General features: G+C 56.2%; 1 protein-coding gene across 1 annotated transcript in view; it reads left to right on the top strand.

Annotated features, from left to right (window-relative positions):
• Positions 1-15,272, top strand: part of MUC6 (mucin 6, oligomeric mucus/gel-forming) — a 59,654-nt gene that overhangs the window by 18,278 nt on the left and 26,104 nt on the right. Inside the window, exons 19-31 of the mRNA XM_078148898.1 lie at positions 372-424; positions 677-786; positions 1,407-1,558; positions 4,022-4,163; positions 4,401-4,511; positions 5,479-5,664; positions 6,205-6,444; positions 8,199-8,355; positions 10,546-10,692; positions 11,593-11,655; positions 11,867-11,997; positions 12,774-12,861; positions 13,963-14,220. Coding sequence (XP_078005024.1) covers positions 372-424; positions 677-786; positions 1,407-1,558; positions 4,022-4,163; positions 4,401-4,511; positions 5,479-5,664; positions 6,205-6,444; positions 8,199-8,355; positions 10,546-10,692; positions 11,593-11,655; positions 11,867-11,997; positions 12,774-12,861; positions 13,963-14,220 — 1,838 coding nt within the window. The remainder of the gene's footprint in view (positions 1-371; positions 425-676; positions 787-1,406; positions 1,559-4,021; positions 4,164-4,400; positions 4,512-5,478; positions 5,665-6,204; positions 6,445-8,198; positions 8,356-10,545; positions 10,693-11,592; positions 11,656-11,866; positions 11,998-12,773; positions 12,862-13,962; positions 14,221-15,272) is intronic.

A 15,272-nucleotide genomic window follows, 5' to 3' on the forward strand; every position in this document is an offset into this window, starting at 1 on the left:
TTGGACTGGTCCTTTCCCTTCTCTGGGATGACTGTGTGGCCCTATATGTACAATCAGGGGGTGGGCTCGACAGTCTCTTGGGGTCCTCCTCTTGGGCCACAGACCCCCAAACCCCAGCACTGTGTCAGCCCTAGGCACACACAGGTGGCAAGGAGGGGAAGCAGCAGGGCTGGGGTCAGGGGCCCTGGGTTTAAGGCCTGCTTCTAATGGGTGGGGAGCTGGGGGACTGGGCAAGTCAATCTCCCTCAGTGAGCCCTAGTGTCCTCAGAAATGCTGTGGGATCAAAAGGCTGGGGCCTGGCCGGCCAGCCTCCCTGAGACCAATCAGGGATAGAGGGGCTCTGCTGATCCCTTCCCTCCTCTCTGTCACAGCTACTGCATTAACGGAAGGCTCAGCTGTACAGGCAAACCTCAAAATCTCTCAGGTACGCGGGGAAAGGGCTACAGGGGTGAGTACCCCACAGCTGGCAGCCTGGAGTGAGGGCAGTATCAGAGGAAACTCATCAGCTCTCTTTCTCCTCCCCTTTTTCCCCTCCTCCCCCTGCCTTCACCCTTTTCCCTCTCTTCCCCTCTCTTTCCTCCTCCTCCTCCTCCTTCCCTCTTCTCCTCTCCCATATCCTTCCTTCTCTCCTTCATCTTCCCCCTCTTCCTCCTCCTCTTTCTCTCCTCTCCACTAGAGTCCTGTAAGGCCCCCAAGAAGTACCTGTCCTGTTCTCAGGCTTCAGATAGTAAATATGGTGCTGCTTGTGCTCCCACCTGCCAGATGTTAGCCACTGGGATTGATTGTGTAAGTTCTTTGCTGAGGGGAAAGGGCAGAAGTAGGGAGCCCCACCCCCCGCTCTGGGGGAGGACATCCACTAGCTGTGAGGGGGGTGATTGACCTGGAGATTTAGACCCCAAAGCAAAGCCACACCTTCCCCCAAGGAGCCCCCTATGACCCCACTGGGCCTCGGGGACAGAGAAGGCATCTTGGGGACAGGGGCTACGATCAGCACCAGGCCTGGGGCAAGGGTAGAGAGCTGGGCTGCCCGGAGTTCTGGGGGCAGGCAGGCGGCTGGTTTGGGGGAGGCAGGGAGGGGTTTAAGAAAGCCATGAGAAGCCAGGTCGGCAGCTTGCCCAATGACCGGCAATGATTTAGCCCTGGAAGGGACGCTGCAGCCCATGGAGTCTAGCTGCCTCATTTTACTAGGGAGGGAAATGGGGGCCCAGAGCAGGAGGAGCACCTTAGCTACACAGGCTTAAGAGCTAAGGCTGATATTCAGACTGGGGCCCTCCCTGCCTCCAGGGTCCTAAGCAGGCGCCACCTCTACTGCCTGGCTTTGGATCAGAATGTGGCCTGGTACCCACCCTTGCCTTTCATGGCCCCTCTCTTTGCCACCCCCTCGACCCTGGTTCCATCCTCTCCAGGTGCCCACCAAATGTGAGTCCGGCTGTGTCTGTGCTGGGGGACTCTATGAAAACCTGGATGGGGACTGCGTGTCACCTGACGACTGCCCCTGCGAGTTTGGGGGCCTTTCTTACCAAGGAGGAGCCCAAATTCAAACCGAATGCAAGACGTGGTAAGGAAGCCCCCTTCCCCAGCTTTCCTGGCTGGGTCTGAGGTCCATGTGACATAGCGATACTCAGAACAGGCAAGGTCAGAGGCCTCAGAAAGGCCAGGTCACTTTGACCATCTGCAGGAGGAGAATCAGCACCTTCCAGAGTTTTTATGTGTGTCTGTGTCTGTGTCTGTGGTGGGGGGTGGCTGTGTGTGTGTGTCCATATCTATGTCTGTGTGTATCTGTGTGTGTGTGTTTGGGACCGGGTGGCTGTGTGTGTCCGTGTGTGTATGTTTGTCTGTGTGTGTGTCTATGGTGGGGGGTGGCTGTGTGTGTGTGTGTGTGTGTGTCCATATCTATGTCTGTGTGTATATGTGTCTGCCTGTGTATGTCTGTGTGTATCTGTATCTGTGTATGTGTCTGTGGTGGGGGGTGGCTGTGTGTGTGTGTCCATATCTATGTCTGTGTGTATCTGTGTGTGTGTGTTTGGGACCGGGTGGCTGTGTGTGTCCGTGTGTGTATGTTTGTCTGTGTGTGTGTCTATGGTGGGGGGTGGCTGTGTATGTGTGTGTGTGTGTGTCCATATCTATGTCTGTGTGTATCTGTGTGTGTGTGTGTTTGAGACCGGGTGGCTGTGTGTGTCCATGTGTGTATGTTTGTCTGTGTGTGTGTCTATGGTGGGGGGTGGCTGTGTGTGTGTGTGTGTCCATATCTATGTCTGTGTGTATATGTGTCTGCCTGTGTATGTCTGTGTGTATCTGTATCTGTGTATGTGTCTGTGGTGGGGGGTGGCTGTGTGTGTGTGTCCATATCTATGTCTGTGTGTATCTGTGTCTGCCTGTGTGTGTCTGTGTGTGCCTGTATCTGTGTGTGTGTCTGTGGTGGGGGGTGGCTGTGTGTGTGTGTCCGTATTTGTGTCTGTGTATGACTGTAGCTGTGTGTGTGTGTGTGTGTGTTTGGGACCGGGTGGCTGTGTGTGTCCATGTGTGTCCATGTGTGTATGTGTGTCTGTGTGTGTGTCCATGGTGGGGGGTGGCTGTGTGTGTGTGTGTCCATATCTATGTCTGTGTGTATCTGTGTCTGCTTGTGTGTGTGTGTGTGTGTGTGTCTGTATCTGTGTATGTGTCTGTGGTGGGGGGTGGCTGTGTGTGTATGTTCATATTTGTGTCTGTGTATGACTGTAGCTGTGTGTGTGTCTGTGGTGGGGGGTGGCTGCGTGTGTGTGTCCATATCTATGTCTGTGTGTATCTGTGTCTGCTTGTGTGTGTGTGTGTGTGTGTCTGTATCTGTGTATGTGTCTGTGGTGGGGGGTGGCTGTGTGTGTATGTCCATATTTGTGTCTGTGTATGACTGTAGCTGTGTGTGTGTCTGTGGTGGGGGGTGGCTGCGTGTGTGTGTCCATATCTGGGTCTGTGTGTGTATCTGTGTCTGCGTGTGTGTGTGTGTGCGTTGAGGGGGTGGCTGTGTGTGTGTGTGTGTGTGTCCATATCTGTGTGTGTATCTGTGAAAGACTGAGACACTACAGAGGGACACACCCAACATGAGGGACAGGGCAGCTAGAAAAGCTCCCACCACTATGGGCCACAGGAGGCGATCACTGCCCCAGCCTTCTGCCCTGGATAGACTTCATTGGAGGCCTGGATTCCATGGTTGGAAACTAGGCTTAAGAAGGATGTTTATGAGCCGGATAGTGTCTGGAGGTGGAGCAAGCAGGATAAGGAAGGGCCTCGGACGTGGAGGAGCTTCATCCTGCTTGGTCTTGGAGGGCAGAACCAGGAGGCGTCAGGGGAAGATGCCAGGGGCCAAGTTAGGTGGGCCGTCAGCAAACACTTCCTAACCATGGGAGCTGTCTAGAGCGGGCTTAAGCAGCTCATTCCCCTTGGAGGCAGTCTACAAGCAGAGGCGAGAGGACATTGTCTTGAGACATAGCCCAGGAAATCTCACTCTGGTGTGGGCTCAGAGCTGGAAGAGGGCTTAGAGGTCATTTAGTGTACAGTCCTCGTTTTACAGATGAAAAAACTGAGGCCTAGAGAGGGAAAGGGATTCCCCCAGTTACACAACTAGCAAGTGGTCATGCCAGGCATTGGACCCCACATCCCCTGACCCCAAACCCAATGCTCTTTCCACTGTACCAAGATGGCGCCTTCAATGGCCTTTGGCCTCCCAGGGAGATGGCTGCAGGCTGCCTCAGCCCCTCTCAGCCCCCTGGCCCACTGCCCAGAGAATTGGCTCCTGAATGACCCTGGTTGGGATCTGGCCTCAAGTTGGGGGGTACAGGCTGAGGGGGCTCTTGCTCCGGTTCTATCCCAAGTCCCTTGCATTGGGCAGCCCCAAAGGGTTCACATGCCCTCCTCTGACCTTGCTCTATGGGACAGCAGATGCCGTCCCCAAGGGAACTGGGAAAGCCTCAGAAGCCAGGCTTCATAGGCACAGAGCATCCCACTGACCACTCTCTTCTCCCCACCTCCTCATCCCCCCATCTAGCACCTGCGTGCGAGGAAAATGGGAATGTTTGAAGAAAGACGAGTGCTCCTCCACTTGCGCCCTCTATGGGGAGGGCCACCTGACCACCTTCGATGGGCAGCGTTTTGTGTTTGATGGCAACTGCGAATACGTCCTGACCACGGTGAGCCAATCACCAAGGGGTGTACAGCTATGGAGCAGGGCCATCCCCAGCCCTAGGCATATCCAGGCACCCCTGCAGGAGGCCAGCATCTCTGCCTCAGAGGTGCCTGTGAACCCCTGCAGGAGGCTGGCATCTCTGTGGCTCTCATACACTCTAATTGCTGGTGTCCTTGATGGCAGGAGAGGAGCCTTCCCGCAGGCCTCTGCTGTGCTTACACAAACTTTTCCTCTCCCTCAGGATGGTTGTAGTGCCAACAACTCTCATCCCACCTTCAAGATTGTGACAGAGAATGTCATCTGCGGGAACTCAGGGGTCACCTGCTCTCGGGCCATCAAACTCTTTCTTGGGGTGAGAAGCCAGACTGGTAGGGGGCGGGGAGGGGCCTCAGGCCTTCAGGTTCATTCTCCTGTTCTCACTCTCTCCGTGTCTCTGTTTCACTCTCCTCTCTCTGTCTCTTTGTCTCTCTCTATTTCTCTCTTCTCTCTGCCTCTCTGCCTCTCAGTTTCTGTCTCTTTCTATCTCTGTCTCTCTCTGTCTCTCTTTTTTCTCTTCTCTTCTCTCTGTCTCTCTGTGTCTCTCTCTCCCTCCCCTTCCCTCCCCTCCCCTCCTCTCTCCCTCCTTTCCCTTCTCTTCTCTTCCTCCCACTCCTACTTCTTTCCCTGCTTCCTTCAAGACTGCCAGAACCTGGCCCTCAGGGCTACCAAGTCCTGTGTCTTTGCCTTCTCTCTCAGAAACACTCAGAAACACCTGGCCTGGGAGCCTGGGACTGAACCTCCAAGTCTTTGCCCCCACAGCAGGCAGGACCTCCCCACCTTAGGGCCCTGGGAGCCCAAACTGTCTAAGTGACAGGCTAGAGCCATCCTATGGAGGCCCACAATGAGGGCCGAGGCCGCAGGAGCTCAGGGTGGTTCGGGCTGTACCCATGACCTCCACATGGAGTTGTATCCAGAAGGCCCCAGCTCCCCAGGACAGCTGCTCTTATCCTCAGCGCTCCTGACCCCTCCCTACAACCACTAATGGCCCTCCATCAGCAACCTCCTGGGCTTCTCTCAGGTCCACACCTCCCTGTCCAAATCTGCGCGGCTGCCATCTGCGGTCGCCTGGTCACTCTAGCCCCCCCCACACACACACAAGTTTCATAGAAGTCGCCTGGCCCAGGGTCGCCCAGTGGGGGAAAGTGGTCTCCATGCCTGAGCTTCTAGGTTCTCAGGGGCACCCTCCCTGAGGCTCAGAGAGGGGCCAATACGGGGCTTCCTGGCTCAGGCCCCCATGTCCAGGCTGCATGGGGGCCCCAACAAGGACTGCCCCTTCGCAGGAACTTTCCCTTGTGCTGTCAGATGGCACGTACACCACCAGGGGGCAGAACCCCCAGGTACACGTCCAGGTGAAAAAGAATGCTCTGCACCTGATGTTCGACGTCACCATCCCCGGCAAGTTCAACCTGACTCTCATATGGAACAAACGCATGAGCACCTTCATCAAGGTGATCCGGAACTCTCAGGTGAGGCTTGGCCCGGGGTGCCCGGCTCCCTCCTTCCCCTTCCTGGGAGCCCCACGGTGCCACACCTGCCCTGCCCTCTTCGCAGCAGCCTGGGAGCACCGGCAGAGACGCGTTTCCAGCCTGGGGCTCTGGCCACGGTGTCCCTCCCCAGACCCCTACGTTGTGGGATTCACCTGTGGGCCTCCATAATGGGGAGGAGGGGAGTGGGAGGCTTCTCCAGTCTACGTTCTCCGCCATGCTGTGTCTGGCCTGACCTGGGACACCCCCATGTAGAAATTCAACGCTGCTCAGCGCACTGGTTTCAGATACGGCCCCACACTTTTTGCCTGTGACCGCCTCACTTTTCTTGGCAGGGTAGAGAGATGATAGGAAAAAAATCTCCAAGATAAGTCGTGAGCTCTCTCAGCGCCCACTCCCCAGTCAGATTCCGGGACAGCGATAGGGAGCAGAGGCGCGGGGGCAGTGGGGGGAGCAGGGATCACCGAGGCTGAGCGAGGGTGGGGGCGGGGCACAGGTGACCAGCCGGGTCGCGCTCTTCAGGATGCCCTGTGTGGCTTGTGCGGGAATTATAATGGCAACATGAAGGACGACTTTGAGGCTCGCAGCAAATACGTGGCCTCCAGCGAGCTGGAGTTTGTGAACTCCTGGAAGGAGAATCCCCTGTGCGGCGACATCAGCTTCGTGGTGGAGCCTTGCCTCCAGAATCCCTACCGGAAGGCGTGGGCTGAGAAGAAGTGCGCCATCATCAACAGCAACACGTTCTCTGCCTGTCACAGCAAGGTGGGGGGGAAGGGCACGGCGTGCACCTGCGTTATTGTGATTTGTGTATTGTGAGTGCATGCATTGCGTGCATGTGTGTGCATATGCATGCATGTGTGCTTTGTGTGAGTTCTGTGTACTGAATTCGCGCATGTGTGGGCATGTTCTAGTACGTGCACGTGTGCTTGTGTTTGCGTTGGGCATGCACGTGAGCGTTCTGTGCCATGCCTTTGGGGGTGTGCTGTGTACATGTGTGAGTGCATGCATAGGTGTTCTTATGTGTGTATGTGTCGCTTATGTGTGCCAGAGTATACTGGAGGGTAGTGCATGGAGTGGGGTGCATATATCAATTATGAACATACCTACATGTGTGCGTGTGTGTGTGTCAGTGTGGGTATTTGAATCCTGTGCTTGTGAGCGTGCTTTTGAGAAGGCATACGTGCCTGTATGCTTGTGTGGGTAGTCATGTGCTTTTATGTACATGTGTGTGTCTGTTTGGGGCATGTGTATCCACGTGCATCTGTATGTGCATGCATGCGTGTATGTGTGCATGCATTGGGCTTGTGCAAATGTGTGCATGTGTGTGCACTATGTGCTTGACCATTGGAGGTGGGCCTCTGGGACTCTACAAGGTAAACACAGGGAAGCAGGCCCTGGAAGGACAGGCACAGCTGCCTTGAGGCTGCTGCTGCGGAGTACAGGAGGCGGGTCAGGGCGGGGCCTTTACCAGCTTCCCTCAGAACTCAGGCCCATCACTTCATGGGAGCTTCTCTGCTGGTGCCACCCTGCTCAGAGGAGCTTGAGCACAGGGCCTGGGCCTTCCTCCCTCAGCCTCTGAACTCTGACGAGTGATAGGAGGCCTTTGGGGAAGGGCCGTGAGATGGGGGCAGAGAAGGCACCCAAAAGCACACAGGCCCAGAGAACCAGCCCCAGGCAGCCCAAAGCCATCAGGAGTGAAGCCTGAGGGCCCCAGGGTCTTCCCTGTTGGTAGAAACAGGCAAAGCCTGGCACTGCCTTCTGGCCAACCCAAAGGAAGCCTTTGCGGCCAGGCTGCCCTGGGGCCCAGTGGGGTTCAGTCAGGCTGTGCTTAGACCCCCTGGACAAGTGGGGCACAGAGCCCGTGGAACCCCAGGAAAAGCATGCAGGGGAACAGGGGATCCAAGAAAGGGGAGGGACAGGGACAAAACCCTCCCTGTTTCTTCCCTACTCCTTGAAATGGGGGGCTTCCTCCCCAGTGTCCCCCACCCCATGCATATCCCACAGTGTCAGTACAGGGCTCACAGACCCCCCAGGATAAAACACCCCAGACCCCAGGCTCCCCATGTCAGTGCTCTGGGCCCCCCAAACTGGCTCCTTCTCTAGGCCTCAGTCTGGGCCAAGGAAGTTCCTCTCTCCTGTGGGCCACAGGACATGGGTAGCCAAGCCCCCAGACAGAATTGGTCCAGAGAAAGGTCCAGCCAGGCTCTGGCAGGGGTGACTCATCTCCAGCCCAGCTATGGCACAGACCCCTGGGGCCTCCCAGGACCACCCAGGCACTCCCCAGGTCCTACTTTGGCTCCCTGCACTTGGGCCGAGTAGCCTTCGGGGGGGGTCCCAAACCCCTGCTACACATGGGGCCAGAGTACAGCAAGCGGATTGACTCTGAGCCCATCTGGCCAGAGCCTCAGAGCTAAAAGGGGCCAGGGTGGCACCTGGCATCGATCTTGGCCCAACAACAGCTGAGTGGCACTGCTCAGGCAGGGCCAGGCACTGAGGTGCCACTTCTGTGTCTGTAGGTATACCGGATGCCATACTATGACGCCTGTGTGCGTGATACCTGTGGCTGTGACTCCGGAGGGGACTGCGAGTGCACGTGTGATGCCGTGGCAGCTTATGCCAAGGCATGCTTGGATATGGGCATCTGTGTCGACTGGAGGGCTCCAGACTTCTGCCGTAAGGGTTCCACGGCCCACCCCCACCCCTGTCCTTGGACCCTCTGTGTTCTTCTCTTTGCTGCTCCCATTTCAAGGATGTTGGCTTAGGCTGGTTGGGAGATGACTCTTTGAACAAAACAATGTCAAAGCTGGGGAGGGGGGAGGGAGTTGCCCTGACTTTGGGAGGGTAGCTCCTACTCCAGGGGGGCTTCAGGGATTGCCTCTTGGCCTGGGGACTGCTTCTGCAAGACAGGCTGAACCAGAGGCAGCCATGGTCCCGGGCCACATTGCTGGCCGTTTTTATTCTCTGCTGCCTCATCATCCCAAGCAGGGGGCCAGAGTCCTCAGACCATGTTGGGAGAGCCCCATGGAGCACAGAGTGAGCTCTGGTTTCCCTGGGCTATTTCTCCAGGGCCCATCTCCCCAGATATGGAGGGAGCCCAGGTTGCTCAGGGTGGGGAGAGAGCAAAGTCAATCCTGGGAAGTGATCTGTGGCTGAGAGGAGAGGAAGGGCAGGATTGGAGGGCAGAGGAGCTGAGTGTGAATTCTAGCTCTGTCATTTGGGACCCTCTGTGTACCCTGGGACAAGGGCATGTAGCTTTGTCAGGAAGGTAAGCAGGAATGCATGAGATGCTCTCTCCTGGGCCCCTTCTAGTCCTGGAATGAGTTGAGATCCTTTAAGCACCGCCCCCCCCCCCCAAGCTGAGAAGTTCAGCTGCCAGCATGCCCCAGGCTGATGCCTACACACATATCCATCTTGGGGCCCTTCCTCCAGAATTACTGACCCCAATAACTATGTACACAGCACACAAAGTTTCCAAAGGGCTTCATCTGTTATTTCCTGGGGTCTTACAGCCATGGGGGAGAGGAGGCACTGTGGATATTCCCCTTTTACAGACGAGAAACTGAGGCTGAGAAGTGAAGTAGATGTGGGGTCAGCTGCTTCAGCTGAGGCTTATTTGGCTTTTAAAATTCTATTTTATTTTATTCTCAGTTTCAAAGTCTCTCCATCCCATCAGCTGAGAAAGCTATGAGGGGGAAAAAAACATTACAGATGTGTAAATGAACAAAAAATAAATCCCTGCTTTAGTCACATCCACAAAAAATAAGCCTGTCAATTCTCTGAGGAGGGTCATGTCTCTCTCTCCAGCTGGTTACATTGTGTCTATCCGAGTTCCTAGTCTTTCAAAGTTGTTTGTCTTTACAATGTTGATGTTACTGGACACATTGCTGTCCTGGTCCTACTCACTTTCCTCTGCATCAGTTCATACAAGTTTTCTCAGGGTTCTCTGGAACTGTCCTCTTCGCTGTTTCTTATTCTGTCACCTTCATGTACTGTAGCTTGTTCAGCCATACCCCCCTCAATTTCCAAATCCCTGCCATCACAAAAAAAGCTACTAGCAATATTCTTGTACATATGGGTCCTTTCCTCCTTTCTTTGATCTCTTTGGGGCATAGACCTAGTAGCGATATGGCTGGGTCAGACAGAGTATGCATAGTTTAATAACTTTGGGGACATAGTTCCAAATGGCTTTCCTGAATGGCTGGACCACCCAGCTCCACCAAGAAAGCACTAATGTACCTGGGTCCCAACAGCACCTCCAGTATTTGTCCTTTTCATTTTTCCTTTTTGTCAACTTTGCCAATCTGATGCATGTGAGCTGGTAGCCAAGGCAAGATTTGAACTCAGGTCCTCCTGACTCCACAGCCAGCTCTGTAACCACTGTGCCACCTAGCTCCCCCGTCTGTTTCCTGGAAACCCCAGCCACCTCTTCTGTCCTCTGGCTCAGCTCAGGAAGGCAGAGAGATAAGCCACATTCTTTCCTCCCCTCTCCCACCTGCTTCAAGGGTCCATTTCCCACCCCGTCAACCCCAACGCTAGTTCTTCCATTTGGCACCAAACAGAACAAGGCTAGTCCTGGGCTAAATTCCTGTCTCTGCTTCTCAGCCCCCGTGTGCCTTAGGGCACATCCCTTGCCCTCCGGGCTTCCTCAGTTTCCTCATCTGTCTTTCTGCGTCCCAGGCCAGCCCTTTGCCAGCCTCTTGGTGTGAGCTCAGTCAAGGGACTCCTCTGCTGCCAGGAGTTGCCTGAGTGCATTTTGGGCATCAGCTCTACAAGGCTTTGTCCTGGCCTCTGCCAGTAGGGAGCTGGGCATCACATAAGGGCAGAGGCTTCTGGCTGCTGAGTGGAGATGACTTTGTATTTCAGCTCTCTACTGTGACTTTTACAATACCCACAAACTCATCGATGGAGATGGCAGCTACCAGTACACGCAGGAAACCAATTGTACCTGGCATTACCAGCCCTGCCTCTGCCCATTTCAGCCCCAGAGTAACAAATACATCAACATTGAAGGTGACAGCCTGAGCACAGAGACACAGGCACAGTCCCTGAGTTGGGCAGGAAGGGGAGGGAAAAAAGCATTCCTTTAGCACTCCATGTGGGCCAGGCACTGAGCTAAGCAGTCTGCACCTCTGATCTCATAGGGAAAGGGCGTTGGGCCACGGCCCGGTGCTGGCATACTTGGGCTCTGCCATCCCTCAGGCCCAAGGGTGCTCTGGCTCTGCCCAGACATACAAGGTGGCCCGATTAGGGGAGGGAGGTCCTAAGGCTAGAAAGGCTATTCTGGCTGAAGGGTGTCCACATACCACCCATGGGTGCTCCTGTCTCTCAATACTTGGGCCAGAGAACCAGCTCTGTCCTGGGGATCTTGAGATGAGGCCTTGCCCTAAGAGTAGCCCCAGGGGGTAAGACCTGAGCTCAGGGAGCAGCACTGAGAAGGAGGTAGAGAGAAGGGAAGGGGGCAGGGAGGGGAGACAGGGGGGGACGGGAAGGAAAGGAGGGGGAGGGGTGAGGAGGGAGAGGAGGGAGGGGAGGGAGGGGAAAGAAAGGAGGGGAAGGAGGGAGGGGAGACAAGGGAGGGGAGGGAGGAAAGGAGGGTGAGGGGTGAGGAGGGAGGGGAGGGAAAGGAGGGTGAGGAGGGAGGGGAGACAGGGGAGGGGGGAAGGAAAGGAGGGGGAGGGGTGAGGAGGGAGGGGAGGGGAGGGCGGGGAGCCCAGCCACTCTCATGGCTGGCCCCTGAGCACCTTGAGCTTTCTCCTCGCATCAGTGTGGACAGGCTGGGCTCCATTCTCCAGCGCCCAGACAGGGAGGCAGGCCCGTGCTCTCCACCCCCACGCCCAGCTCCAGCAGGCCCTGTGGAGCCACAATAGAGCCCCACACCGCCTCACTCTACACGCCCTATTTCTCCCGCAGGCTGCTATAATTGTACACCGGACCAGTACTTTGACCATGAGGAAGGGCGGTGTGTGCCTTGTTGTAAGTACTCTTCCCATAGACCCTCTGGGTATGCAGCCTCATCCTCAGCTCAGCCCTTGGCCCTGGTCCATCCCTCTGGGCAGGGCTCCTGGAACCCCAGGGGTGGGGGGAGCTCAGCCTCACCCATGAAAGGCATGCAGGGGCAGGGCCAGCTCCTGGGGAGGGGGGGAGGATCCTCTACCCTCAGGGTCAGGCCCCCTTCCCCCTGCAGGCCACCAGTCCAGAATCCTTGCTATCCACAAAGCAGACAGGCCTGGATTTATGGGCACAGGGCTCTCCAAAGAGGCCGTCAAGCAGGTCCCCAGGCTCAAGTTTCATATGGTCCTGTCCTCTCAGCTGCAGGCAAGGCCTTCATCAGGACCCTCTGGGTCTTTTGGAAAGGCTAGCAAGAGACAGAGGCCCCCAGGGTCAGACAGACAGAGGCTTGGCCCATGAGGACATTGGCCCAGGTGGCCCCCAGAGCCACTTGCCATCTGCAGCAGAGGCAGGCCGACAGAGCAAGGCTCCAAATATGGGAGGCTTTTCAAGCACCCCCAAATCAGTCAGCTGTTCCACCCCTGCTTCCCTGCCCAGGCCTTTCCCAAGGTCTCAGATGCCTTGGGCATTTCTAGCTCTGGGCTTCTGCTTCTGCCAGAGAACCTTCCCTGACCTCTCCCTTTAAAACTGCCTCCCCCCAAGAAGCTTTCCAGGATGCCCCTCCCCCGACCCTGCTTCCCTACTCAGACATCCCAGAGCCCTTTGCCAACACCCCTGCCAGGTGCTGATTCCTCCTCCACCATTGCACCTACATTTCCCCACTTTCCCCCATGACCTGGGCAGAGGCTCTGGGTCAGTAATGATGACTTCCCTCTGCCCAGACCTCCACTTCCTGGATCCTTTCATCTAGAGGGAAGGGAGACCATGGGCATCAGGGGGAGGGGAGAGAGAAGGATTAGGGAGGGAGCATTCAAGGGCCCTTTCCCCCAAGCTCCCCTGCTGTCGGAAAGGCTGGGCAAGAGTGGCCCAAATGTGGCCCCCTGAGGGGAGGCCCTGGCCAGCCTGCCGCAGGGATCGAAGGGGAGAACTCGGGCTTGGGGCCTTCTCTCCTGTGACCCACCAATCTTCTGCTTATGTTTCAGCTCAAATACTTCCGACTCCATCAACAGCCACAGCAGGTGACTTGGGCTTCCTTCTCAGCCCTGACCCCTGCCCCGTACTGCCAGGAAGGTCTTCATAGGCCTGGAGCACAGTGAGACTGCTCCTGACACCCCTCCCCACCATGGCCTGTGAAGAAAGAAACCCTGACTAGAAGCAGGAGTGGATATGGTGGGGAGGCAGTCAGTCTGACATAGCACAAGAGCCTGCCAAGAATGGCAGGCTTCCCCTGCCCCGCATGTCAGCCAGCACCGCTGAGGCAGAGAGTGCCATGATAGGGCTGTGGGGGTGGGGAGGAGATGGACAACTCCCAGGGTTGGAGGCAGACAGCAAAGGCTCCTGCTGCCTGACTGGTCCAACGCCTGCTAGGGCTGCCAACCAAGAGGGAAGCCAGAGAGAGGAGAGGGTTTGGGGGAGAGATGCTGATGGAGAAACTGACCAGGTAGGCAGGCAGGCGGAGTAGGGGCCAGAGGTCAGAGCTGGCAGCCTAGGCTTCAAAGTCAAGTCTTTGGGAGAGAGCAAAAGAAAGAAGACGAGAAGGCTGAAGAAGCCTCTGGAAGGGAGTCAGAGGAAGACAGGATAGAAAAGCAAAAAGACAGCATGGGATAGGAGACACAGAAGCCGAGGAAGAAGCTGGCCAGGTCACCGGCCTCCACGACCGTCTTTAAATCTGTGGTCTTGTGAGAGCTTCCAGAGGATGGGTGGTCATGGAAAGGTCTGGGAGAATGAAGACTGAGGCCACAGGACTTGATAGTTAGGACATCACAGGGACCAGCCAGAGGAGCTGAGAGCAGGGTGGTGTTAGTGTGGCACACTCACTGGACATGGGGTCAGAAGAGCTGGCTCAGACACGGAAGACCTGGGCACATGCTCTCATTCCTCCGAGGCTCAGTATGGCAGGCCTCCCAGAGATGCTGAGACACCCAAGAGGGGAGGAATGGGAGTTTCTGTCCTCCTGACCTTCGTCCTTAGTGCCCAGGACCCCTTGATTAGATGCTATCTCCAGCAATCACCCCTGCCCCAGTCAGGTCCTGCCTCCTAGTGAGTCCCTGAAGTTCACCCCTCAAGCAGGCCCAGGAGAGGAGAAGAGGATTACAACACCCAAATGATCTGAGTGGTGGGTGGCTGTGACCCCCGTAGGGCACAGGTAACACCTAAGCTGTTTCCCATTAGGCCCACACTCCAAAACCACGCCTGAGAGCACCAGGGGAACAGAAACCACCACTGTGTTCACCACCAAGCCTCTGTCAAGCTCCGTCCAGACACTCAGCGCATCATCAGGGTTGACCAAGCCAACTGGGACAGTGAGCTCCTCCTCCAGGCTGACCTCGGCTAGCCCAGTCACTTCTCCAGCAAGCCAAAGTGGCCCCCAGTCCTCTGGAAAGACCACCTCAGCAGTCCTCACCAGCACGCAGCCCAGGCTCACAGGTGGTAAACAGCATTCTGCCCTAGGCACTCCTGGTACATGGCAGATCCCAACTTGTCCACCCACCCTGAACACCTCTACACTCAGCCTTTGAGGCTTGTCAACTTCACTGCCCAGGGCAGTGGGGGAAATAAAGGAACTGGTAGCCCCCTCCCCAGCAGGCCAGATAGCACTGTGCCACACGAAGTTTGCTGGAATGGGGGTCTTATAGCCCCTTCTTAGGGTGAACCCCCAGGCCCTGTCCCCCCACCCCTCTGTTCTGGGCCCTGGCTCTGGGCTCCTGAGAAGGTTAGACTACCCCTGAGGGCCCCCGCTTCCAGACAGAGCTGCAGGGGGGACCCAGTCATTGCTCAGGGCCCTGACTTCAGGTCCGCTGCTCTGTGTCTGGCCTTAGTAGAGGGTACTATATGGGACCGTGGGCAGAGCACCAGACTTGGGATCTCAAGAATCCCAGGAATGCCAGTAGGACTAAAATCCCTCCTCAGACAGTAGGTAGCTAGCTGTGCAACTATGGGTGAGGCAATTCATCTTACTCAGCCTCAGTTTCCTCAACTGTAAAATGAGTATAAATTTTACACTACTTCTCTCTGCGGTGTAGTGAGGAGCACTTTGCACACCTCGAGGTGCTCTGAAAACACATGGACTGTTTTGTTCTCGCTCTTATTTCTTATTCCATCAGTGTAGGGAACTCCCGGCTGGAAAACTCCACCAACCAACAGCTCAGCACCTGCTCTGAAAGTGAGAGTGCTAGAGGGTTGTCTGGGCATTGAAAGGGCAGGGGCAGGTCTTGCGCCCAGGTCTCTGCCCAGTGAGATAACATGTGTACAGCACTTTGTAGGCCATAAGGCACTCGAGAATGCTAGCAAGGATTATAATGAACCACTCTCAGGTGAGCTATCGTTATTTTCGGAGGGCTGCTCCTCTCCCCCCTCCCCCACATGCACCTGAGGATAGTGCCGGGAGGGATCCACTGCAGGTGCAGACTACTCTTTGGCCGGTTCTGGGCCTGACCAGCCAGACCTTCCCTCCCAGTCATGCCAGTGCAGCGACCTCGAAC

Source organism: Phascolarctos cinereus, unplaced genomic scaffold, assembly GCF_003287225.1.
Source record: "Phascolarctos cinereus isolate Bilbo 61053 unplaced genomic scaffold, phaCin_HiC Scaffold_9;HRSCAF=440, whole genome shotgun sequence".
Taxonomy (NCBI): Eukaryota; Metazoa; Chordata; class Mammalia; order Diprotodontia; family Phascolarctidae; genus Phascolarctos; species Phascolarctos cinereus.